General features: G+C 39.1%; 2 protein-coding genes across 8 annotated transcripts; one reads left to right on the plus strand and one right to left on the minus strand.

Moving 5' to 3' along the window:
• On the minus strand, positions 1–11147 carry rbm17 (RNA binding motif protein 17). Of its 2 annotated transcripts, XM_067581632.1 has the most exons (13): positions 10998–11147; positions 9940–10087; positions 8651–8767; positions 8253–8419; positions 7125–7237; positions 6655–6705; positions 5860–5998; positions 5561–5712; positions 5090–5140; positions 2856–2932; positions 2246–2344; positions 2084–2156; positions 1–288 (listed from the first exon to the last, which is right to left on the minus strand). In XM_067581632.1, exons 2-13 carry the CDS (start codon positions 10060–10062, stop codon positions 185–187), a joined length of 1266 nt encoding a protein of 421 aa, XP_067437733.1. In that variant the 5' UTR covers positions 10063–10087; positions 10998–11147; the 3' UTR covers positions 1–184. The 2 variants fall into 2 exon arrangements, with proteins under 2 accessions (XP_067437733.1, XP_067437734.1); XM_067581633.1 differs by lacking the exon at positions 5090–5140.
• A 1024-nt stretch (positions 11148–12171) lies between these two features.
• On the plus strand, positions 12172–26471 carry il15ra (interleukin 15 receptor subunit alpha). 6 transcript variants are annotated; one of them, XM_067581794.1, is made up of 12 exons: positions 12175–12385; positions 13182–13379; positions 14556–14603; positions 14740–14808; positions 17567–17755; positions 18930–18977; positions 19114–19182; positions 21676–21825; positions 22866–22970; positions 23867–23948; positions 25009–25139; positions 25227–26471. In XM_067581794.1, the coding sequence occupies exons 1-11, from the start codon at positions 12307–12309 to the stop codon at positions 25136–25138; spliced, it is 1167 nt and encodes a 388-aa protein (XP_067437895.1). In that variant the 5' UTR covers positions 12175–12306; the 3' UTR covers position 25139; positions 25227–26471. The 6 variants fall into 6 exon arrangements, with proteins under 6 accessions (XP_067437900.1, XP_067437895.1, XP_067437894.1 ...); XM_067581793.1 differs by having other exon boundaries at positions 25009–26471; XM_067581797.1 differs by having other exon boundaries at positions 19132–19182; positions 25009–26471.
• Positions 26472–26671: the final 200 nt, after the last annotated feature.

Genomic DNA, 26671 nt, shown 5'->3' on the forward strand with positions numbered 1-26671 from the left:
CATAGTTTATACCCTTTATTTTTTCTTGACACAAAGGTATTTTTCATCACAGGAAGAAAAAAAACATAACCGACAAGGTGGACTTACTACATTCACACTTCACTGCTGTTCAGGAAATATAAAAAAAGGTTTATGTACAAGTGGAGAGATCATCTGTGTTCATAGTGTCAGTTGGTGCTGCACATCAGACCTGCTCGCCAAGGTCCAAAACCCGAAATTTGTCTAGATTGTAGAAACAGGCCTTGACGACTCGCCCGCCGAAATAACGTCCGTTCAGATCCACCACAGCTGCAGAGGAGAGAGGAGGTTATGGTCAGACTGTACGCAATTAAACCCCATAAAGCCTTCTTTCACATACTCTGGCTTGTGTTTGCAGCATGCAAAGAGATATTTGTGATAAAGGTCTGTGACTGCAACCAGACAATCTCTGTGATCAGCTGGTGGTTTCTTCAGTTTCCCCAGAATGCCTTTTAACAAGCTCCTGTGAAGGGGCTTTCACATGCATGTTCACAGGAGGGTGTAAGTAAACTGAGAAAAGGTCGCTATATTTTTTGAACGATGTTGTGTCTATCACTGGAGCTGAGAATCTAACCTGTTTGTATCTACTATGCATTTCCTGTTACTGTGGGTGTAGAGACTGGTTTCTATATGACTCTTCAACAATACAGTTCTTAATGATTTGTATGATAAATAAAAGGGGCACAAAACAACAGCTCCACAAAGACACTTCCTGTCTTTGGTTAGTTGACGTCAGAAACACTGACAGTTGATTCATAGGCTAACTCTTTACTGTTCTTTCAATTTCATTCTTTAACACAGCACTAAAATGCTGTTTATGACAGTTGATTGTTTTGCTGTTGATATTTTCCCCTCCGAAGCAGTGAGGACACGTCTCACGTTGTGCAAAGAAATGCTTTGATTTGTGTGGAACAGACTGTTGTGAAAAGATGATAAGTGATGCTAACAGTTTGCCCCCAAGTGCCGGCGATAAAAGCCCTCGGAAAGAAAAACAACATTGCTTTGGCTCTCTCGCTTGGACCTTCAGAGCTGTTTACACCTTCACAACTGTTTACACCTTCTGAGGCAAAATATAGATGCTGTCTTGAAATCCGACTCCTCACACACACACACCGAGGTAACGTCCCTTTAAAAAGGAGATACACAGTGCTAATTCTGTTCTGACCTTATCAATGAACACTGCGATGTTTGTGTGTGTACGCCCCGATCCGGTAATGGGTCCCATCCTTTTTCCACGAAGGACACTTGATCGCTGCAGTCAGCACGTTTCCTGCCTCGTCACAGTACTTTTTATTCAAAAACCCCACAGTGTGCCGACACTGGACGTACAAAACACAACATGTGTGTGTACTTTACATCGTAGTGATTAGACTGTGTGAGCCTAACGTGACACTGTGATACCATTTAGCTGTAAAACTCATCAGATTTCCAACATGTGTTATTGTACTGTATTGGTTATGGAGACAGTATGATACATTTTTAAAAACCTTTCAGAGTTTTAGGAGCAGCACAAAACAAGAGACTTTCCTTCCTGGCAGTGATAACATGTTTCGGCATCATCATCTATAGAAAAAGATGATGCGGTGTGATAATTATAATCTAATTCCGTATCGTTCTTTGAGCGTCTGTCCTGCTTTCTGAGAGCTGTGATGTAAGCGCGGTTCTGACGGGGGGCCGCAGGGAGACGGTTGGGTTGCTGGGCCGCGTGTGATGTAACACCGCAGGGAGCCCAGTCTCACCTTGTTTCTGATCTGGGCCGACGCAATTAGAATGGGACACACTTTCACCCACATTAATAGAGCAGTTATACAATGGTAGGGAGAAAGTGATGCAATTACATGAAGTTGACCTCCCATCAACAGCTGCTTACATATGCAGACGCAGAGCCAAGACTAACATTTTTTGAGGCGACGTGACTTGATGCGGGTGTTCTTAAAAGTTCTATGTGTCAAATGACTATGTGGCTTATTTCTTCTGATGTGTTTAGGCTTTAAAAAATATCAAATGAGCTCATCTATAAGCCTCATTCAGGGTTGTGGTCATAAGACAACAAGTAAACACTGACCTTTGATGGCTGACTCCACCCTCTCGAACTCCAGAAATATCCTGACAGCTTCGTCGTCCAGCACGTCTGCAATCTGAGGAGCAAAGTGTGTTTGTGTGATTTGTTTCTGTTTGATTCATAAATGACTTCATCTGATCAAACCTCGTCATACGCTCCTCTCACCTCAAAAATGACACATTTAACCACTTTGCCGTATTTCTCGCACTCTTCTTTCGTCTCTCCCTCCAGGTCTTCGTCCACTTCTCCTCGGCCCACCATGTTCTACCAAACAAACGCACGTGTGAGGCCTTCTTTCACACTGATACTATTATATGACAGCGTTAATTTGATCAGTTCATTATGTACGGGTCTAATGCACTGAAAATGCCTTGACTTTCTTTCACAAGTTCTTGTATTGTTTCTGTTTTCTGACTAGAAGACATAAATGATCAAAAACCAACAGAGAGAACTCATTTGAGATTAGTTCAACTCACGCTAGGTTATTATCATTTCTGGTATCAGATCACACTACGTGATAAGTTTTTCACCATTTTTCCTGTGTTGAAACATTAAATGTGAACTGTGTGGTCACTTTTGTTGAATAATTAGAAAACAGACATCAAGAGGACTAATATTTCATGTTATTCAGTGATACTGATCCGATCAAGAAAGCTGCATTTCAATTTTTCCCTCCAGAAAACTGTTTTGCAGTTGTGGTTAGCATAACAGCCTAAACTATTTTGCATTTGTTTATTTGTTTATTTCACAGAAGTTCAGAATTGTCCAGACATACCCTCAGCAGGACCACTTTGGTTGGGTTTTTGAGGATCTCTGTGAGCGGGTTCGCCTCTGACTTTTTGGAAGAGTCCGCTGGTTGGACGGAAACAGAGTTAAAGGTTATGTGTGGGGTTTTTTTTGTTTTTTTTTTCCTCTGAAAAGTATATTTACTAGCTGCTGTTGAGCTGGATGAAGTAACTGGAGCAGGTTTAACAATAAGTTTTATCATATCATGTTGTATTGCTCAAGGCAAAGAGCTGGATTCAATACACACGATAACTCAAACTATTCAGCCCATCTTTTGTTCAAAAGCTGTAGAAAAATGCTATGAGAACTGAGTGATATCTACTTTTTCTGTCACGTCTGGCTGGCTTTTATTTTCATATCTTAAGGTCAGAAACTCTAAGTGGGTCACCTGGGTGAAATACAATTATTAGTATTCCTGAAAAACTGAGCAGCAGAGGGATAAATGCCTCACTGAAGTGAACACTAGAGACATACTGTATGTGTGTAAATATATATATATATATATATATATATATATATATATATATACATATGAGAGACACATGTACACACGCAGTGCATATTACATCTTAACTTATCAGCTCGTCCCTCCAGTCACTCAGACACTAAGACACTGGTCCCTAAACTGGGGATCAGCGAACATTAAGTGTCCGCTCCAATTACAGAACACTGTGAGAAGGTATAAAGTGACTGTATTCTCATCTAAACTCTCATCCTGTACTGTGCAGAGCTGATAACAAGGCTTCCTGCTGATTGGTTGTAAAGCCTTTCAAAAAAAATCAACTCAACAACTTAACCGAAGCAGCGATGGAACTGGTGTTCAGCCGTGACATCTAGTGGCCAAAAGCAACTGAAAAACAAGTTGACTCACTGTTTTCAGGTTAAAATCATTCCATCAAAAACAAAGATATTTATGTCATTTAGCAAATAAACACATCTTGTTAAGCCACTTCATCTCTAGTTTATGTGCACTTAGACATTTCACCTCTGTGCTCACAGGGATTGCAGCTCGTAAACAGCCTTTTCTCATGTGACTGATGACACCGATAGGTTAAGAGAATCGGGGGAAAAAAAGGCTAAATGCAGAAGTAAAACTTTCAGTAGATGCAGGCAAGTCTGAATCAGAAGCGGAGCTGTTAAGAGAGTTAAAGTAAGTTTGGGCTGAGAGCAAACAGCTTGCCTTAGATCTAAAAACCACTTCCTGCGGAAACTGTAGACAGAACATTTCAAAAATGAGCGCAGGTTGCAGCACTGGCAGAGATGTTGCATAGAAAACAAGTTAGGTGTGGCCGTTACTAATACACATCAAGCAGAACAACTCTCCTCACAAATGAAGGTTTGGGTGGAAGCATCTCATTTTGAAACAGACATAATGCATTGCTGCTCTCAATATGGTAAATGGGTATGGCGATAGATAAAAACATACAGTGGGGTCCAAAAGTCTGAGACCACATTGAAAATCTTATATTAAACCTGGAATAATCAGAAAGTTTGAGGATTCAGAAACATGTAAAAACACAATGAGTTATGACATTCTGCGCTATTTCTATTTCTATTTGTGGCGCTGACCAACTTAACTCCTTTGTAGAAAAGGTCAGATGACACTCAGGTAGATTTGATCTACTCATCAGAGGCTCTTTCACCAAACTCAACTTGCAGCCAGTTCATATTTATAAATATGGCTGTGCCTTAAGTTTACTAAGTAGCATTGTGATTATGGGAAACTCTGGGGCTGTTTTGCTTACTCTGGAGTTGGATATCTACACCAAAGTGACTCCACCCTGAGCAAGAAGAGAAGTACTTCCCCATTCTTCAGAGACATGCTGGAGCCTCTGGTTTGCATATTTGTGAAGAAAGATTCATACTGCGGCAGGACAATGACACCAAATACACCTCAAAGCTCTGCAAGAACTACTTGAAGACCAAAGAGTCCCGACTGTCACGATCTTTCCTCCACAGTCACCTGACCTCAACCTCCCTGAACATTTATGGATGGGCACAGAGGGGACATACCAGATACTAAGATATTATCATTTGTAATGAAAAAAATAGTGTTACATTCGAAACAAATGCAAAATAGAAGTATCTTGATCTCAGACTTATGGACCCCACTATTCAGAGATAAAACACATGCAAACAAACACACACACACACACACAGTAATTGATATGTATGACATCACAATATGTGTATGGCAGAAAGAAAATGGGAGTGGAGGCCAACCTGCAGAGCCTCCGCCTGAAGTCTCAGCAGCACCTGACTGGCTGGACCCTGCTGCTCAGTCACACACACACAAACACAAACACAGCCGCGCACACACACACACACACATACACAAAATGAAAAAATACAAAGATGTGCACACAAAGTCACATAAAAAAACACCTCACAGATGCTAAAATGACACTGTTGGGATGTCAGTGACAGGCGTAGAGTGCAAATAACATGTGAAAAGATCGACACTTCTGTTGCAACGAGGTGACGTCATAAGCGCCGGAGACGATACGAGCTAAGGTCCGTTGCCATGCAGCTGACAGAGAAATGACATCAGATCAAGCAGAGAGAAAAGGCGAAAAAAAATGGGTGAAGAAATACAGAGTGCAGCATATCAAGCGGTGATTGTGAGAAGAGAACTGTAACAGCAAAACAAAAAACAAAAAAAGAAAGAAAAAGGTGCACAAAGGGTGTACTTACGTTTTTCTGCGGCGTCGCCTATGATGATCTTTCCGCCTCTCTTGCTGGTCTTCTCCACTGACAGCGCCGTGCTGAGGCCTTGCTCGTGCTTCCCCAGGCCCTGGCCTTCTTTAAAGCCGTACTTCTGCATGATTTTATGGGCCACTGTTCCTCTGCGGGGGAACGGGAGAAAGAAGGTCTTGGATTTAAAGTTTGTCCGCACTGTAATTTACTTCACATTAGATTTCTGTGTTTCGGTAATTCCTTTCGTCACGACACTATTACGCAGTGCATAAGTGCGTTATGTGCGTCGCACTCACCCCATGTTGGCCAGGAAGGAGCTGGTTGGTCCGGGCGGTGAGCGTGGCCGGTCTGAGTCTTCATACATAGGCGGAGGGATGGCAGCCTTTGAGCCTCTGGCAGGGCGACCTTCATCCTCGTAAGGGTATGAAACGGAGCCTGTTGCAGAAACACACAACCAGTAGTGACGTGTAGTGCTGCACTGAGGATTGGAAATATTTTAGAATAATAATTCATGTTAATAATAATGAGAATATTTTGTAGGTGATTTTATTTGTTCAATTTCATAGTCTGAGAATTATTTTAGGCATAGTAGCAAGAATTTAAGCTGACATGGTTGTTCTTTCATTTCTGCTACTGTAACATCACAGCAGCTTTGGAAAACTTAACTTCCTCAATTAAAATACAAAAATGAAGAAAATGCCTGAAGAAGGTTTTGACTGAAGAAGGCTGCCTTCATTTTTTCCATCCTTGGGACTCTGCACTGAAGTTCACACAGTGTTTATGTAAACAATGTCGCCCTCTACTGGACAAACTAACTGCTAATTAATCAAATGATTAAAATCACTCGACAGAGACTGGTGTTTATATATCTTCCTTTTTTCACTCATTCAGAAGATGCACAATGTAATACATGTTACAAGCCTTTATTACTATCTAACATAACAATGTGCCTTCCTGTCATTTCACACAGGATTACCGTGAAGTCTGTTTTTGGCCTTAAACAAGCTTTTTTCTGATATTACTGTGTATTTATTCCATTGATGTATAAACTCAATAGAATACTGTTTCACCTGAGAGACCGTCTCACTTACCGTCTCTGTCCACAAGTGATGAAGGAGGAGCGATGGCTGCTCCGCCCATACCTAAGAAAGAGAGAAACAGAAACACACAAACAAAAGCCACCATGTGATAAAAGCAAAATTCCACACAGTCATACAATTCAGTGACTCTTAGGTATTAATATAGTTTCTGTTTTCCTTTAAGTCACAGTCAACATTCTCTAAACAAAGCAGAAATTCCTAAAAAAAAATGGTTTCACTTCCTAAAAGTGTTTCATGATCGGTCATTTGAGGACATCTTGGTTTTAAAATTAGATGATGATAAACACTAGCCTTCAGACTGTAACATGAGTTTCTATTATTTGACTGAGATACATTTTTTAATGATCTGTTTTGACTTTGAGATTAATTTCATTTGTTAATCAGTATCAAAACATTCCAGTTACAGGCACTCCACATGTAATAATGACATAACTTTAACCCAAGCCATGTCAAACACTCACTTCGTTTCCTCCGCTCTTTCTCGTACTCCTCATCCTCATCTGAGTCGCCCTCTGCTGCCGGGAACCGAGAGAAACCGCTTGGAGCTCCGCCGTCGTGCCTGTCTTTCCTTTTCCTGCAACAAACAGAGACCGAGATTCAAACAGGAGTCCTGTGTTTCACCAAAAATTCAGTACGACTCTCTAGTTTCCTACAGTTTACTGTCACGTGACAAGTGACTAATCCTTGAGAACTTTTCTGGGTTTGGACCCACATTGCGGCTGCAAACTTGTACAGATGCATCATGTCTTGATATCACAACAGAATAAGACCACACTGCACCAAAGATGACGTAACTGCATCAAATAAAGCTCCATATCATTCTGCTGCATACAAATATTAGAAGAAAAACCCTGACATGTTGCAATTATTTCGTTCTCCTAATTTATAGTTATTAGTACTATTCCTATTTTCTATTTTTCTATGAAGGCCTAAACGCACTGGGAGCCATAACTGACGCGTGTCAATTGATGCTCCTATGGCACACTGCAAGCGTCAGATTTGAAATTCCAACACCGCAGAACCAACACAAATTTTGTCCTTGTATTAACCGCTAGTTGGATTTAATGAATGAATGAAAAGGAGAAATGCAGAGGAGGAAAATGAAACTGAAACTAAGAGCATCTGTGTCCACAGTAAATCATTTGTTGACTGTTTGATGGTTATTTACTTGAGCGTTAAAACGTGACTGAAATAATCAGAATATAACTTTTTATTTCTCTCATTCAGAGGTTTTGTTCTCACTACCGCTCGCTCTGCTTGCTCGACCACCGCCTCTCTCTCTCTCTCTCTCTCTCTTTCAGCTGACTTGCACTTCCTCTCTCTCTTTTTTGGCTGCAGAGAAAACAGCTTTGGGCGCTGGGTACTCATTTGGCGCTCCGAAATTCGAAACAAGATCGGAGTAGGTGCGTCAAGGCAGTTTGACGTGCGTCGTAACGCTTCTACTGCGTGTTCGTCCATTGAACGCAATGGGTGTAATTCAAAACACGCGCGTCAGACGCTTCCAGTGCGTTTAGGCCTTTAAACTTATAAATTCTCTCTTGCTGTTTTTTCATTTGCTTTGTGAGCAGAGTAAACGAGTACGGCTGTACTTTTCTCTCTCCTCGATCTCCTTCTGCCGCTCCTGCTCCCTCTGCCGCTGTCGCTCTTCTCTGTGTCGTTTCACCACCTTCTCATAGTCGTTGGGGAACATCGGGTCATACTCGTCTGCTAGCGGGATTAGCACATCTCCAGATGAGAAACCACTGGGCACCGCGTCCTGAAGGAACCACAGACACACAGGAAGTCCAAAATATGAGAGTCCACAACCTCACGCACTGCTCTGTATCATATTATGAACAATATGTTAGCCAAGATCCAGTTGAATCAAGTCAAAAACAACAACAACAACAAAAAAAACAGGCCACTTGAAACAATCTAAGCATTTAATAAACTTAAAACACCTCGATGTCATTAACTCTGATGACCAGGTTCACTGAATAAGACAGACCTTGAGTCCAGCAGCAGCATGTGGAGGAGTGTCTGTGATCTGTCTCTCATCACTGGAGCCTCCTCTCTTTAGATCAATGACAGGAGCCAAGACAGTGGTCTGCTTCATCCGCTGAGTCTATACACACACACAGAGACAGTCAATGTTACCGTCATCACTCATCAGCCCTAAATATCTTGTAAAGCTCTGAATATAGCACAGGTAGTTATCGTCGGGTCGTGTGTTGCGTTTACTGCCCTGGAAAAGGAATAAATCTTTGGGTTATTAGCACAACGTCGCCTCTCTGTTGTCTCAGTCTTATTTATAGGCTTGGGCAGTATCAAGGTATACCAGGGTATTTAGAAATCCTGAAGGTATGATTGTCAATACCATCAAAAATACAGATGCTCCTCTTTCTATTAAATGGAGATGCTGTATTGAGGTGATGTATTATAGTGCACAGCACGCACCACCAGAGGTCAGTCTTTACTGGTGGAACAAGCAGCTGAGCTGAGAAAGATGGTAACTGTGAGTGGTGGGGATAACGCTGCAGGACTAGTAATAAAGACAAATGCCTCTTCACCAGTTTGGGAGTATTTTGGGTTTAGTCCCGATGAGAAAGGCTAGCCAAAAGCAGTTTCTTAGCCACATGATTTTATTCAACTGCCGGTCTGCCACCACCACCCCGCACATCATCTCTGTTCAGCTCACCGATGTGTCTGTATGCGCATATTAGATAAACAGCATTGTAGGCTAGACAATGTCATACATGCCACAATGACTTCTATCACCAGTAGCTCAGCTTTTATGGTTTTTTTTTTTTTTTACACAAAAACGTCATATACTGCATATACAGGTGAAATGTCAAGAAGATATGAAAGTATGAAAAAATAGATACCATCCAAGCCTTCTTACTAACGCTGCCAGCAGATCTATGAGAGGCACAACCTGAGGCTACAGTTAGCAGTGTTGTGATACTTATACTTGGTGGCATTTCTTTTCTGTGAAACTAATGTACTGTTAATAAACATTGTATATTATCTGACTATTTCCTCCTCTTTTAAATATTTCTTTCTTTCTTCTTCAGTCACAGATACCATGATATGTATCGTAGATTATTTATTTTCTTAGTAATATATCATGTATCACAGAATGTCCTTTATTGTGATATATTGTTGACGTGGGAAAAATATTGTGATAGTATCGTATTGTGAGTTCATCTGTGATTCCCACCCCTTCTCTACTCTGGTCATGCATTCACATATTTACCCAATCTAGTGCATGCTGTAACACTTGTTTCATGTGCCTACCTTGGCCTGGGTCAGAGCCGCCTTCTTCACCTTCAGCTGGGACTGCAGCAGCTTGAAGTTCTTGGACCAGCCTTCCGTCTTAGTGTCACTGGCAGCCACGCCGAGGTCATCATACAGCGACATAGCTGCCTGTCAGAGCCTCTGTTACCTGCAAACAGACAAGTTTCCTTTAATTTCAGTTCTGCAATACTACGAGGTAGGAACCGAATTGCAAAAGCTAGTTTACCTCATTTTTTTAGGGTTTATTCATTAAATGCAACGACATGCCCAAATCATTTGTTACTTATATACCTGTATGTAAGTAAGTAACTTAATACCAAGCAGGCCAGGAGAAAGTGGTGTTTCGGTTTAACGAGTGACCGTGTTAACTGGTGACTTTCAGCCGAACGAGACCGTGGTTGCCGTGCAGCTGTCGCAAAGCCTGGAAGCCTGAAATTATCTTAAATTGAATGTTCAACGCAGTATATATATAGATATGTCTAGTCCTTTTTTCCCTACAATATGTACATCAAACAGTGTCGCCAACAAGAAGCATTAACATTTATTGAAGTTACTTTTAATGTGGAGAAAATATAGACTAGCAGAGCAGCTAGCGAATACTGAGGAACTTGCAATTATACATGTTAATTGGTTGAATATGGGCCACTTGCCGATTGAAGATGACTGCATAATGTCTCAAGATAGGCTATAGCTGCACTGCCAACTTACAGGCTACGGTTTATTTCGCACATTATAAGAAACGTTACGAGAAGTGAACGCGTCTTGGTTTAACTTACGTAAATGTTTAGCGTAGATATTAAATACAGACGAGTATGTAAATTTGATGAAAGTAAAATAATTACAGGCTTTTAAGAGGACATGTACGTGTTCTGTTCGTGTTTTCAACAGCCACAGTCGCCAGTTAAGTCACCAGTTAACAAGGTAACTCGTTAAACCCAAACACCGGCTACTAGCTGACATTAGCTAATGCTAACATAGCTACTTAACTGAATGCTCCTGAACGAATTATGTTAGTAATAAACATTAGAGCATTTTAGCCTGTTTTCAACCTAACTTACCAGTGTTACAGATATCTGGACATTAACTAAATACAAGAGTCTATCATATAAAAAGGTTTAACAGCACATTTGATGCGGCTCCTTGCTGTCGGTGGCGGAAAGCAGCGGCACAACAACAAAACTATCTAACCCGACCTAGAGCGACAGTCAACGACACTTAACGACATTTTATGCTCTTACGCCACCTAGCGGTCGGCTGACTTCATCTTGGTTGCTACAACATAGAATATGTACTATGGATGTTTAAGAAGAGCTCTTATAATACATCCATTATATGTACTCATCTCCTTGGTACATCGTAAAAATACGCGATAAATACTTTTGTTGTGCTGCGACACATGCATGAATAATAATTAAGTATAAAAATAAGGCAATCTGTCAACTTTTTTCAACAAGACATCATAAGTACACCCTCTGTCGGCTCATATTGGTCCATATTTGTTGGAGATATTTGGTAGTAAGTTTGTTTTGTTTTGTTTTTGATACCCTTGAAATTGCTTCACAAGTTTTATCCAACTAGTCATTATTTGCAGGAACTCAAGAAAGACACTGTTGTACCTTTTCTCCAGTATCTGAATGTACTCACAAAAAAGCTGTTAAGACGTATAACCACCACAAGCTGTAAGCACTGTAAGCAAAATATTTCCGTAAAGATCCATTAAGTATATAAAATACGTTCACTAATAATATGTGTCTGATATGGTTTTTCTACAAAAAAGTAGTTATATTGTTTAAATCCTTAAAATAACATCTCCTCCTTCTCCCTCATTAAACATTCCAGAAACTACAAATCTGCAAATATTGTTCATTTCAAAAGTTTTCCTGTTGGGCACCAGATGGCTCCCACTTCACTGTTATGCCCATTCTCAGTGTTTGTGCACTGGAGGCTTCAAGTCTCCACATCACACTTATGTAAATTGCATATTGGACCAGGATTGGCTTCCAAAACCATTTGTCATGTCAGCCATTTGTCATAAGCCCACGTCATAAAATTGGATTTTCAGAAACTTCCCACTTTCAGCATACTTCCCCATAACATGTTATATACTTGTTTTTATTAAGCTTTTAAAAAATAATAATAAAATAAAGTGTGAGCGTAGTTTTGTTATGGAACTACAAACATGGCGTCTACTAGTGCGTTATTGCTGACCACGAGATCTACTGCATCGTATTGCATATGATAAGAAGCAGAGCTGAGTTGAGCAAAAGTGAAACTAAGTGATAGCAGCGCTGCAACCGCAGTGAGGATGGTCGCATTACTTCAGGGTGATACCGGCGATCATGTTATAATTTTCCACAGAGCTGTCAGATGGAGCTGGGTTCACTATCATTCTCTGTCTGCGTCATCATGATCTGTCTGCCCGGAGCTGGGCATTGCTCCAACGGCGGTAAGTGCAAAATGATCTCATCCCGACACGTTATGTGTGATGGGTTACAGTAAGAACTCCGTTTTAAAAAAAAATCAGTTTTGTGTCTGTAATGTATGCACCTGATTTGGTCCAAACGAGAGCACAGTAGAGAATGTTCTGTTATTAATGATCTTTTACTAACCTTTTTTCAGCCTCTCCCGTGTGAGATTATCTGTGTATTCAACTGTGATTAAACAAACCGTAATAATATAATAATAATTTGATACAATTTGAATATGATTTAGTCATTTATTCACACCTCCACATAAAATAAACACAATTCAGTCAATACAAACTCTAGCAACACACACAGCTAACTCTGCACATGTGAACAGCTCACAAAATGGAAATAATTATGACCAGTTACCTGGGTAGACAGGTGAGGGGCAAGGAAATGTCTCATGCTGTATAAGCAGACACTTCCATTTCAAGATTCAGTTTTACACCGAGAATTTTCAGTATGAAATCTAGATCTAGAGACACTCAAATGTGTAACTTTGTTAAAATTTCCTTTTATGAATAAGAACCCAGTTATCACTCAGTACTCACTTGGTAAGACAGTTTGAAGTGAGAGCTACTTAGTTACTGATTAATTAGGCATGTTTTACAAAACAGATAATGGAGTCACAGTATCATGTATAAAGCTTCCTTATTAAGCTTTGCTAAGGCCTTCTACTTTTCCTTAATAATAATAATATTAATAATATTAATAACCATTTTAGTTTTCTCTTGTTGCCATCTCTGTAATTTTGTCACATGATTCATTTTCATCCAGACATCAAGTGTCCATGCCCAGAAATTCCTACACACCCTTTGACTCAACCTCCAGAATCGGAGTGCAGACAAATTAACAGCAGTTTCCGCTACAAATGTATTGACGGTTACGTGAGGAAGGCAAGATCCTCAAATCTCATCCGATGCGAACAAGGAAGTGCTGGTCCAACATGGAGCAAGTACAAACTTGAATGTATACGTAAGACTTGTTTATTTTTTGTCTTTACACTTACACTTTACACTTTACAGGAGCTCACTCCTAAACTTGGAGTGAAAAGCCCGTGCCTGTGGAAATCCAGCAATATATCTGTCCACCGTGTAAGTAGGAGGACCCTTTAAGACACAGAGCAATGTTATCATCCAACACTGTAAACTCAGAATACAGATTTTTGAGTGCTCCATTTATACTAGTAAAACCGGTGTGTACATGCCAGCAGATCTCTAGCACACAGAAAACAGACCACTTAGAAGTGTAACAGATTCTGTCTTTGTCCTGTAAGTGCTGCTCAATGCTAAATATATTCAGGGTTTGAGATCTTTCTTATTTAATCTGGATCCCAAATGGAAGCATATGTTGTAATCTTCAAATTGAATTGTAAACTAAAGTTAAGTCAGAAAGGAAGTCGTCACTTCCAGGGGTTTAAACTGGGCCTTCCTCCCTGAGCCCTTAAACCTGGCCACACATGCCTGGGTGAGACCAGCCTTCCTGTAAAAACACCTCTGTGACAAAAGCTGTCATTTCACACAAACACCTTATGTACACCCACACTTGTCAGTGGTGTGTTTATACAGTGCACAACCCCCCACATGTGGTCTGTTTATGAATGGATCGGTCCCTGTATATCGACATATCTGAGCATCACAAACAATTTCTTGGGTGTCACTCGGCAGATTTACATTACATGTAATTGAGCAATTTTTGCTGCTGTTCTGCTGTGCTGTGTCAAACTTTACGCTGAGTGGTCTGAAGGAGGTGATACAACATACTTGTATATCTTGTAAAAAAAAAAAAAAAAATTGGGGGAATTATACTTCTTATGACTGCAATTTATTTATTTCTAATCATACTTTTCTGAAAGAAGTTGGTTTGCTCTGTGAGGCATTCAGCACACTGCCATAATTAGACTAATAAGCACACTCAGGAAGTGCAAATTGTGCTTCAAATGAGGACAGGATGTTCTTCCTCCCATACAGTTCACCCTATATGGCTCTCATCATGACATCATGTTTTCTCACACGTGGGGGCACTCTAGTGGGAACTTTTTACTTTGTTGCCTTCCCTTCCCATATTAGGCCTCATAAGTCTTCCTTTTCTTCATTATTGAGGCAAAGTTTATTTCTAGCTCTGTTCAACTTCTCTTTTATTGTGTTTCAGGTGACCCAAAGATAACCACGACAAAACCACCAAAGACTACAGCAACAAGTGAGTGTATCCTGTCTGTATGTCTCCAAATAGGGGAATAGTGTTATCTATAATATTGCAGTTCAGTATAAAATAAATACAATAAATACTTAATATGAGACGAAGAATTTTTTTTTTTCTTCACATAATTATCAAGGATGGTCTGATCTTGCAGAGACTGCATACACTGATACTCCCCATGACTCCATCATCACTATCACAGTCAGTAAGTTCGGTATTTGCATGATTTTTAGAGACAGAAAAAAATACTAAAATACTAATAAACTAATAATAATAATATGACACTACAGTGCTAACTCTATCTCTCTAGATCATTTTTCTTAGTAGTGGTTGTAGTAGTGGCGGTATCAGTCGTACTAGTTGTATTGATTCGAGGCAGCAGTGGTAGTACTTGTAAAAGTAGCAGTATTCATGTCAATAGTAGCTGTGGCAATAGTAGTTGTACCAATAGCTTTAATGCACAAGTGGCAGCACCATTAGTGGGGTTGTAGTACTACTATTAGAGTCAGGAATGAATAGAGTACTAAAATATTTTATTCATAAGTATTACTTTAAATACATTTCACTTGTAAAGTGAAAGTGTATGTAAAAGTAACATCACTTGTGTAGAATTCACTTAAAAGGAAAGCATAGCTCATTCAAACGTACCATGAGTAAAAGTTACTTTTACATTCATAACATAGCTGTGGGATACATGGGAACATGCCAGTGCATGACTTTATTTATGATGTGAGTCAGAGTGAAGTGTATCCTAAGGCTATCCAAGAGGGATAATCCTGTGCCTTTGGTTAGAAATATAACTGTTATTTTAGTTCAGGCATTCAAATGATTTGCCAGATGTGTCAAAAGTTTTTTTAAGGTACACTCAGATGAATTTGATGGTGATTCAGATGAATTCATAATTTCTCAATACACCTTGGCAAATATAGTACACATTTAGGCAGCTGATACTTCATCTTGGTTGCTACAGCGTAGAATATGTACTATGGATGTTTAAGAAGAGCTCTTACAATACATCCATGATATGTACTCGTCTCCTTGGTACATCGTAAAAATACGCGATAAATACTTTTGTTGTGCTGCGACACATGCATGAATAATAATTAAGTATAAAAATAAGGCAATCTGTCAACTTTTTTCAACAAGACATCATAAGTACACCCTCTGTCGGCTCATATTGGTCCATATTTGTTGGAGATATTTGGTAGTAAGTTTGTTTTGTTTTGTTTTTGATACCCTTGAAATTCACAAGTTTTATCCAACTAGTCATTATTTGCAGGAACTCAAGAAAGACATTGTTGTACCTTTTCTCCAGTATCTGAATGTACTCACAAAAAAGCTGTTAAGACGTATAACCACAAGCTGTAAGCACTGTAAGCAAGATATTTCCTTAAAGATCCTTTAAGTATATAAAATACGTTCACTAATAATATGTGTCTGATATGGTTTTTCTACAAAAAAGTACAGTTATATTGTTTAAATCCTTAAAATAACATCTCCTCCTTCTCCCTCATTAAACATTCCAGAAACTACAAATCTGCAAATATTGTTCATTTCAAAAGTTTTCCTGTTGGGCACCAGATGGCTCCCACTTCACTGTTATGCTCATTCTCAGTGTTTGTGCACTGGAGGCTTCAAGTCTCCACATCACACTTATGTAAATTGCATATTGGACCAGGATTGGCTTCCAAAACTATTTGTCATGTCAGCCATTTGTCATAAGCCCACGTCATAAAATTGGATTTTCAGAAACTTCCCACTTCCAGCATACTTCCCCATAACATGTTATATACTTGTTTTTATTAAGCTTTTAAAAAATAATAATAAAATAAAGTGTGAGCGTAGTTTTGTTATGGAACTACAAACATGGCGTCTACTAGTGCGTTATTGCTGACCACGTGATCTACTGCTTCGTATTGCATATGATAAGAAGCAGAGCTGAGTTGAGCAAAAGTGAAACTAAGTGATAGCAGCGCTGCAACCGCAGTGAGGATGGTCGCATTACTTCAGGGTGATACCGGCGATCATGTTATAATTTTCCACAGAGCTGTCAGATGGAGCTAGGTTCACTATCATTCTCTGTCTGCGTCATCATGATCTGTCTGCCCGGAGCTGGGCATTGCTCCAACGGCGGTAAGTGCAAAATTATCTCCTCCCGACACGTTATGTGTGACGGGTTACAGTAAGAACTCCGTTTAAAAAAAAATCAGTTTTGTTTCTGTAATGTATGCACCTGATTTGGTCCAAACGAGAGCACAGTAGAGAATGTTCTGTTATTAATGATCTTTTACGAACCTTTTTTCAGCCTCTCCCGTGTGAGATTATCTGTGTATTCAACTGTGATTCAACAAACCGTAATAATATAATAATAATTTGATACAATTTGATTATGATTCAGTCATTTATTCACACCTCCACATAAAATAAACACAATTCAGTCAACACACACAGCTAACTCTGCACATGTGAACAGCTCACAAAATGGAAATAAGTTACCTGGTTAGACAGGTGAGGGGCAATGAGGGATAACAAGGTCAGCCAAGTCTCTTTTATTTACGGGTTCATTTTGACAGGAAATGTCTCATGCTATATAAGCAGACACTTCCATTTCAAGATTCAGTTTTACACTGTGAATTTTCAGTATGAAATCTAGATCTAGAGACACTCAAATGTGTAACTTTGTTAAAATTTCCTTTTATGAAGAAGAACCCAGTTATCACTCAGTACTCACTTGGTAAGACAGTTTGAAGTGAGAGCTACTTAGTTACTGATTAATTAGGCATGTTTTACACAACAGATGATGGAGTCACAATATCATGTATAAAGCTTCCTTATTAAGCTTTGCTAAGGCCTTCTACTTTTCCTTAATAATAATAATATTAATAATAATAAAAATAATAACCATTTTAATTTTCTCTTGTTGCCATCTCTGTAATTTTGTCACATGATTCATTTTCATCCAGACATCAAGTGTCCATGCTCAGAAATTCCTACATGCCCTTCGACTCAACCTCCAGGATCGGAGTGCAGAGAATCTAACAGCCGTTTTCGCTACAAATGTATTGACGGTTACGTGAGGAAGGCAGGATCCTCAAATCTCATCCGATGTACTGCTGGTCCAACATGGAGCGAGTGCAAACTTGAATGTATACGTAAGACTTGTTTATTTTTTGTCTTTACACTTACACTTTACACTTTACAGGAGCTCACTCCTAAACTTGGAGTGAAAAGCCCGTGCTTGTGGAAATCCAGCAATATATCTGTCCACCGTGTAAGTAGGAGGACCCTTTAAGACACAGAGCAATGTTATCATCCAACACTGTAAACTGAAAATACAGATTTTTGAGTGCTCCATTTATACTAGTAAAACCGGTGTGTACATGCCAGCAGATCTCTAGCACACAGAAAACAGACCACTTAGAAGTGTAACAGATTCTGTCTTTGTCCTGTAAGTGCTGCTCAATGCTAAATATATTCAGGGTTTGAGATCTTTCTTATTTAATCTGGATCCCAAATGGAAGCATATGTTGTAATCTTCAAATTGAATTGTAAACTAAAGTTAAGTCAGAAAGGAAGTCGTCACTTCCAGGGGTTTAAAGTGGGCCTTCCTCCCTGAGCCATTAAACCTGGCCACACATGCCTGGGTGAGACCAGCCTTCCTGTAAAAACACTTCTGTGACAAAAGCTGTCATTTCACACAAACACCTTATGTACACCCACACTTGTCAGTGGTGTGTTTATACAGTGCACAACCCCCCACATGTGGTCTGTTTATGAATGGATCGGTCCCTGTATATCGACATATCTGAGCATCACAAACAATTTCTCGGGTGTCACTCGGCAGATTTACATTACATGTAATTGAGCAATTTTTGCTGCTGTTCTGCTGTGCTGTGTCAAACTTTACGCTGAGTGGTCTGAAGGAGGTGATACAACATACTTGTATATCTTGTAAAAAAAAAAAAAAATTGGGGGAATTATACTTCTTATGACTGCAATTTATTTATTTCTAATCATACTTTTCTGAAAGAAGTTGGTTTGCTCTGTGAGGCATTCAGCACACTGCCATAATTAGACTAATAAGCACACTCAGGAAATGCAAATTGTGCTTCAAATGAGGACAGGATGTTCTTCCTCCCATACAGTTCACCCTATATGGCTCTCATCATGACATCATGTTTTCTCACACGTGGGGGCACTCTAGTGGGAACTTTTTACTTTGTTGCCTTCCCTTCCCATATTAGGCGTCATAAGTCTTCCTTTTCTTCATTATTGAGGCAAAGTTTAATTCTAGCTCTGTTCAACTTCTCTTTTATTGTGTTTCAGGTGACCCAAAGATAACCACGACAAAACCACCAAAGACTACAGCAACAAGTGAGTGTATCCTGTCTGTATGTCTCCAAATAGGGGAATAGTGTTATCTATAATATTGCAGTTCAGTATAAAATAAATACAACAAATACTTAATATGAGACGAAGAATTTTTTTTTTTTTTCACATAATTATCAAGGATGGTCTGATCTTGCAGAGACTGCATACACTGATACTCCCCATGACTCCATCATCACTATCACAGTCAGTAAGTTCGGTATTTGCATGATTTTTAGAGACAGAAAAAAATACTAAAATACTAATAAACTAATAATAATAATATGAAACTACAGTGCTAACTCTATCTCTCTAGATCATTTTTCTTAGTAGTGGTTGTAGTAGTGGCGGTATCAGTCGTACTAGTTGTATTGATTAGAGGCAGCAGTGGTAGTACTTGTAAAAGTAGCAGTATTCATGTCAATAGTAGCTGTGGCAATAGTAGTTGTACCAATAGCTTTAATGCACAAGTGGCAGCACCATTAGTGGGGTTGTAGTACTACTATTAGAGTCAGGAATGAATAGAGTACTAAAATATTTTATTCATAAGTATTACTTTAAATACATTTCACTTTTAAAGTCAAAGTGTATGTAAAAGTAACATCACTTGTGTAGAATTCACTTAAAAGGAAAGCATAGCTCATTCAAACGTACCATGAGTAAAAGTTACTTTTACATTCTTAACATAGCTGTGGGATACATGGGAACATGCCAGTGCATGACTTTATTTATGATGTGAGTCAGAGTGAAGTGTATCCTAAGGCTATCCAAGAGGGATAATCCTGTGCCTTTGGTTAGAAATATAACTATTATTTTAGTTCAGGCATTCAAATGATTCGCCAGATGTGTCAGAAGTTTTTTTAAGGTACACTCAGATGAATTTGATGGTGATTCAGATGAATTTATAATCTCTCAATACACCTTGGCAAATATAGTACACATTTAGGCAGCTGATACCTGTCATCATTATTAACATGTTGTGACATTTTGATTTGGCAGGAAAATACCTGTGTAACTAATAATTATAACAATGGCTCTGTCTGTTTTTTTTCATGAGGCTAGGCCCTTCTTGTTTTACACTTCAATAGTGTGTATTGAATGTTCAGCGTCTCCCTCGGTCTGGTCTTAGTTATATTTTTAAACTCTCCTGGGTCACTATGCAGCTGAGCACGCTCCAATCATAAAATCTAAAGGCGCGTCCAGCCAGACCCCATTCATAAATTCCAGGTTAAGTCGACTTGGCTGTGGGCCAATATTGTTTCCTGCCACATGATTTAAAGCGTTTCCGTGTTCATCTGGTACAACAAGACTAACATACCTTGATTTTCACACCCACATTAAAAAAAATAAATAAATAAACAGTCATGCCAGTAACAGCACAAAAGACAGTGAACAGGAGAAGTAATTAAATGGTTAATCAGTAATATGACAGTTTGGTTATTTGCTTATGTTGTGTGATTAAAGGCCAGCTGGCCTGTTTTTATTTTTGGATTTTGGGGGAGTTGTGATACCATTGTTTCCAAGCCAGGTGAAATTAGTAAAAAGTTAGGTGGAGCCCCATATAGGCTCCACAATATAGGGAGAAGAGGAGAGGAAGAGTTGTAAAACAATATATAAGATGATGTTCAGTTTAAACTTTAAACCTGAAACTCATTCAGTTTCAGGTTTATATCCTGGGATTAGCGCCTTGGTTTGCTTTGTATTACACTTGATGCACAGTAAACCTATTCACATTGAACTCTATTAGTTTCAAGTGTGTTCTTTAAGTCATACAAGTATTGAATTTATTACTAAGACTACAGTCAGCAGCTTGATCTCTGTCAGCTGCTCATATAGAGGTACCTATTTTTTTTACTATGTAATAGATGCTACTAAAAATAAGGAATAATTAAGTAAAAGTAAAATGACTTTTTTAAAGTACTTTAAAGCTGCCCCAATGAATATAAAGAGCTAGATATTTCCCTCAGGAGGGTTAGAACACCAAAAAAGAGTTCTGGAGAGTGAATATTGGAGTTACATTTGTCGGATGGTCAGAAATACAACTCCAAATTAATGCTAATGTTGCTCTGTGATTGCTGGATGTGTAATTAAGCAACTGTTTATGAACTCTTTTGCCATATAAACTTTATGAGGTGATAATATGTAAATGCTGTGTTTACTGCTTGTTATATGTTCTAGTTGCTGGTATAACTCACTGGAATACCTACATGGAAAAGAGCCATCATTAAAGTAATTAGTCACACTACTTGTAGTAGGTAGCAGGAGTAGTGCTAGCTCTAGAAGAAGCAGCTAGTGTTGTAAAAGTAGTAAAAATATTTAACAGTCTAAAAAAGTCACACAAAGCTTTGCATGTTTTTAATTTTTTTTAAATCTTTTGTTATTAGTTATGTGGCATGATATATCATAAACTGATATCAGATGTGTGTACTGCACTTATGGAAAATTGCTAACTTACAGCATTTCTGTACTGCACAGTCACTTGTGAACTGTTCATGCATGAGTAAAGACAGCCTTACACCTGCACGCTCCAAACGGAAGCATGAGTTTGTCTTCTTCAGCATTTGTTTTAATTGATTTGATGGGAGTAGAAGCAACAGTCTCGTAACAGAGGTATTATTTGTAGTAAAAGTAGTATTAACTGTAGTAGACAATGTCATGCTTTTAGCAGTATTAGTTGAAGTAATATGTTTTCTTTTGCCAACAGCACCTTCCACCAGCCAACAGACAACCCAGAGTGCAAGCATCTCTACTTCAATGACTTCAAAAACAGGAAGCACTGAGCCAACCTCATCTGGACCTGTTCAGTGGAGCCTGTCAGATGACACACAAGATGAAAAGCCTCAAGTCACACGTGGTATGTTGATTTTCCCAATCAACTCCCTTAGTATATATTAGGGGTATGCCCGAATACAAATATGTTATTTGGCAAAGCGCAAATGGTGGGTTTTTACAAATATATGTGTTTCAGGAAGGAAAAAGAAACATGTCAAATACCAGCACACAGGCCAGTTACATCATCGGTTACATCACTATCTCAGTCTCTGTCCCTTGCTCCAATGTTACGTCTATCAGCAGGTCTCAATAAGGGGAGTCACATCCACCTGCTGTTGGGTTTGTTTGCCAGAGATAAAGCTGAGTTACTGACACATGTGAAGTGGGGACAAAGGACTCTCCATAACCTGTTGTTCCACTTCTTTCCACAAAGTTGGGTTGTAAAAAATAGGCAATAAATGAAAAGTGCAAAACAATAATCACCTTTGAAGTTCCTCCCTACATTACAGGGTGTGCTGTCTCTGTGTTATGGGAGTATAAATAAGTAGAGGTCTGTTTTAGCTCAGTAGTCAGTGCAGTCATCTATGATCTGGGAGACTCCAGTTGGAGACCTGGTGTGGGGACCTCCTTCGTAAGGTAGTTTAATCATGAACACTTATTGTAACACTTTAATTCTCTAAAATGAAAAGCGTAGTAAAAACAAAAACAGGATTTTTAAGCCTCGTTCCACTTTTATTCAAATACAAATACGAATACAAATAATTTTGCTGCCTCAACAAATACATTTAAAAATACAAATACTGGGCTCTCTGCACATCCCTAGTACCTATTGTTGCTCACACCAAAGCTGTATCAGCTTCCTACCAATCAATGACATTTTGTGATCCATATTTAATCTGCTACTTCCACTGTCACTCTTGACAAATCTGTACAATTCTGTGGAAATGTGCAAGTCAAAACAGCACATAAATGGAACCAAATGTTTTCAAATCTGGTTGTTGAATGAATGAATGGACGAATTCATACATACATTTACATACAGCTCTCACTGCCTTTATCTGCCAATCCGCAAGTGGTAATGAATTATTGACCTCCAAAAATCTTTCCTCTGTCGAAATGTAGAGTCGGTGACGGTGACCAGTGCAACGGCCCGGACAGTGTCAACCTCCACATTATCACTGAGTACTGTTAAGAGCAACATCACGTTAATTCATGAGTACAGCATTGGTGAGCTTCAACACTGTTATTCTCCTACAATAGAAACATGTCTTCAGATGTATTTGTAAATGAATGGATAATAGAGGCACTGCTTTGGCTAATCTGATTATCCCTCAAAGTTTTAAGGAATAGGTCAACATTTTGGGAAGTACACTGATTCACTCGTGAGAAGCTTGATACCATTCTCGTATCTGTGCACTAAATTTGAAGCTACATCCCGCAACTGCTCAGCTTAGCTTAGCACAAAGTGTAGAAAAAGGGGGAAACAGCTAGCCCCTCCCTCTCTGCACCTCTAAAGCTCACTAATTAACATGTTATATCTTGTTTGTTTAATCTGTACCAAAACCAAAGTGTAAAATCAACATGTTGCTTTGTTACCGCGAGTAATGTGCCAGACTATTTCCTGGCCTGATGTGTGCTAACTTTCTGCCACGTGCCGAGCCAAGAAATAACTTGTGACACCGCTTCCAGTCTTTGTGCTAAGATAAGATAACCCCCTGCTGGCTGTAGCTTCATATTCAGCATAAGGACATGACATGACACATATTTCCCAAAATGTCAAACCACTCCTTTAATTTCACACCAATGATGTAGCAATTGTAGCCCATTAAATAACCATTTTTACACACACAAATAACAAGGCAATAATATTTTTGACGCAAGAACACAGTTTACACAGACAGTATTTAAACCATCTGGGTTTCATTCTAATCAGAACTGCACACATATTTATCTTTCTATTTTGTCCTTTCCTTTCCCTCTTTTTGTCATCTTCCCGTAAAAAATATTCATAAGATTTCCATGGAAGACATGAGCTCATTGTGCTGGCTCTAATGTGCGCCACCTTTTTTTTCTTTGTGGATACTGAGGAACATTTCATACTGAGTATTCTCTCTTATTGGCAGGAAACCGCACAAGAGCAGCTGTGATCTCCTGTGTATCACTGTTCATCATCGTTGCTATGATTGGCATATTATATTATCGACGGTAAGCAAGAGAAAACAGAAGGTTTAATTGAGTTTTGAGCACATTATTTGATTATTACAGGTGCAAAGGTATTATGTCCATCAAATCTTCATGCTGAATTCCCTTAAAGATCCCCTCCAGAAATGTAATAAGACATAAAAATGCTCTGCTTAGAACAAATGTTTGTTCCACAAAAAATGTATAATGACCATGTTAAAATCATTAAAATGACGCCTACTTCTCCCTTCCTCATTTAAAATTCCAGAATCTATGAATATGCAAATATATTTCATCTCAAAAGTTGAACTTCTGGACACAAGATGTCTCCTACTTCAGTGTAAAGTCTGTTCTCAGTGTTTGTGCACTGGATGTCACATCCTGCCTGAACTTTGTGTGTTTTCTGGACTCTGTGTTTCTGTGTTCTTTGGGGTTTCCTTTGATCGACGTGTGGAGTAGCAGGAATGGGCCCACATGCAGAGACCGGAATTCAAAGTTGAGGACACCACAATGAACACAAGAAGAAACACAAAGAGACCAAAAAACACACAAAGTCCAGGCAGGGTGTGACACTGGAGGCTTCAAGTTTCCATATCACACTTGTGTCGGTTGCACACTGGACCACGATTGGCTCCAAGCAACTTTGTCACAAAGATGCTCATAGGCCCACCTCCTAAAACTGGATTTTCAGTGATCACAGAGAAACTTTCCACTTTCAGCAGATGAATGTGAAAACAGCCTTCTGTTCCAACTTGTAGGAACAAGAAGAAAAATATATTTTTGAATGGAGGGGACTTAAAATAAAGTGTCTTTTTAGGCATTAAATCAGCTTGATCAGGAAAACCGATTTAATCTTCCTTTTTTCAAAATATTCACTATCTTTAAAAAAAACTACATAGGACATGGAATATGTAGAATTATGTCACACCACACTTTCACTTGAAATAAGTCAAATTGAGGTGAAACAGTTTGTTGTGATGTCCATTTTAGTTTAACAGTTCTGTGCTGAAAACCTTTAGAACTTTGGTGCAATTATGTTTTTACTGGTCTCATCTCATTACTTACTGTTTCCTTTTTACCTCAGGAGGTCAGTAAACAACATGCCACCGCAGATAACAGAAGAAGAGATACCCATGAATCCTGAACTGGCATCGGTGTGTGATGTCAAACAGGGACAAAGCCTCCCCGGAGCTCAAGAGATCTCCATCTTGTGAAGTATGGGTTATCACCCTCCACACAGGGGTGGAGAATGTGTAATTAACTCCTCCTGACAGCCCGTTTGATTCTTGCTTCTTCTTCTAGATTCTACCTGATGGGAATGTACCTGTTTGCACATTCCCAAGAAGATGACTCACATTGGTTTCACTGAACATACCAACCTTTCTCTGCACAGATCTCAAGACACCTGTTGTAACCAAATATTTAAAACCTGTTCATTTTAAGACTGTGACCTCTCCCCATGGTGAACTGAGCAGGCACAGATACAAGCAAATTACCCAGTTTGTCTGACGCAAACTTGAAAATTAATCGAAGCTTCTTTAAGTCATTATTCACCATGGCCTACCTAATGAGCTAAAAGCTAGCTAGGCTAATTAGCAAACATGACTTACTCTGGCTAGTCTGTATTGCTTCAGTAAATAGTAGAGTGCTATCCTTCATATTATTATCTCTTTTGACTGAGCTTTACATTATTGAATCTGAGCCCTAATTTGTTTGCTTTGCTACTGAGTCTTAGCTCAAGTAATGTGTATAAATGCAAATACAAGCCAGATGTAACAAGTTAAGGGATATGCAGCTCTGAAATGCTGCCATTTTATTATAATGGAAATTACATTTGAAGGAGTCAACAAGCAAGGTGTCTTTAAAGCAGCATCTTGGATAACCAGGGTAGTCCACATTTGTCACCATGAATAGTTTTCATGCGGACTATTCTTAAGAAAGTGTGAAAGTCGTTACGTGCATTTGTCAGACACTTCTGTCTGAAGTGACTTTTTGACTGACACATCATGAGCTATTTGGGGTCACTGTGAGTTCAGTGTCTTGCGCAAGGATAAGCTGAGGAATCAAGCCACCAATCCTCTGAGTAATGGACAACTGGCCCAACCCGTGAGCTTCTTGCATCTAACAAGCACGCAAACAAACAGCGGTTAGTTCATATTGACTGATGGAAACACATGCATAACTCAGAAAGTGGCTGTGAAGAGCCTAATGACCGCAGAAGGAAGATAATATCTACACCCCTCTCCACACTGCCTGCACTTCCTCAGATAAAATCGAAATTGGTCACTTTCTGCTGAGACCTTCTAAAGATACTGAAACTTCCTCTTAATGAACTACTTTCTCCAATGTATACTTGTAGCAATTCTTTCTTTTGAAGCAAAAATTTCGCTGTATAGAGTACATCTCATGACACCTGTAAACCTTTTTATATATGAGGTGTTTTTAATCACTGTATGACTATTATTGAAATATGTACCAGCACATTTGATATTTATAGACAGCTGAATGTTTCAAGGTATTATTAAAATTTTACAGCTTTAGTTTTCATTCATGTTTCCTGTGTGGTGTCTTATGAACTGCTGTTTTCATTTGCAAATAGCAATAACCTTTTCGTCAGAGTTTTATTTTTGTCAGTGTAAAAAACCCACCATTTCCCCTGAAGGCTGACTTATGTCATTCAGTGGCATTACCTCATTCTGTGTTAAAATCCACCCATGTTGTGGTTTCTCACTTGTCCTGACTTTGTT

The sequence above is a fragment of the Thunnus thynnus genome, chromosome 23 (assembly GCF_963924715.1).
Source record: "Thunnus thynnus chromosome 23, fThuThy2.1, whole genome shotgun sequence".
Taxonomy (NCBI): Eukaryota; Metazoa; Chordata; class Actinopteri; order Scombriformes; family Scombridae; genus Thunnus; species Thunnus thynnus.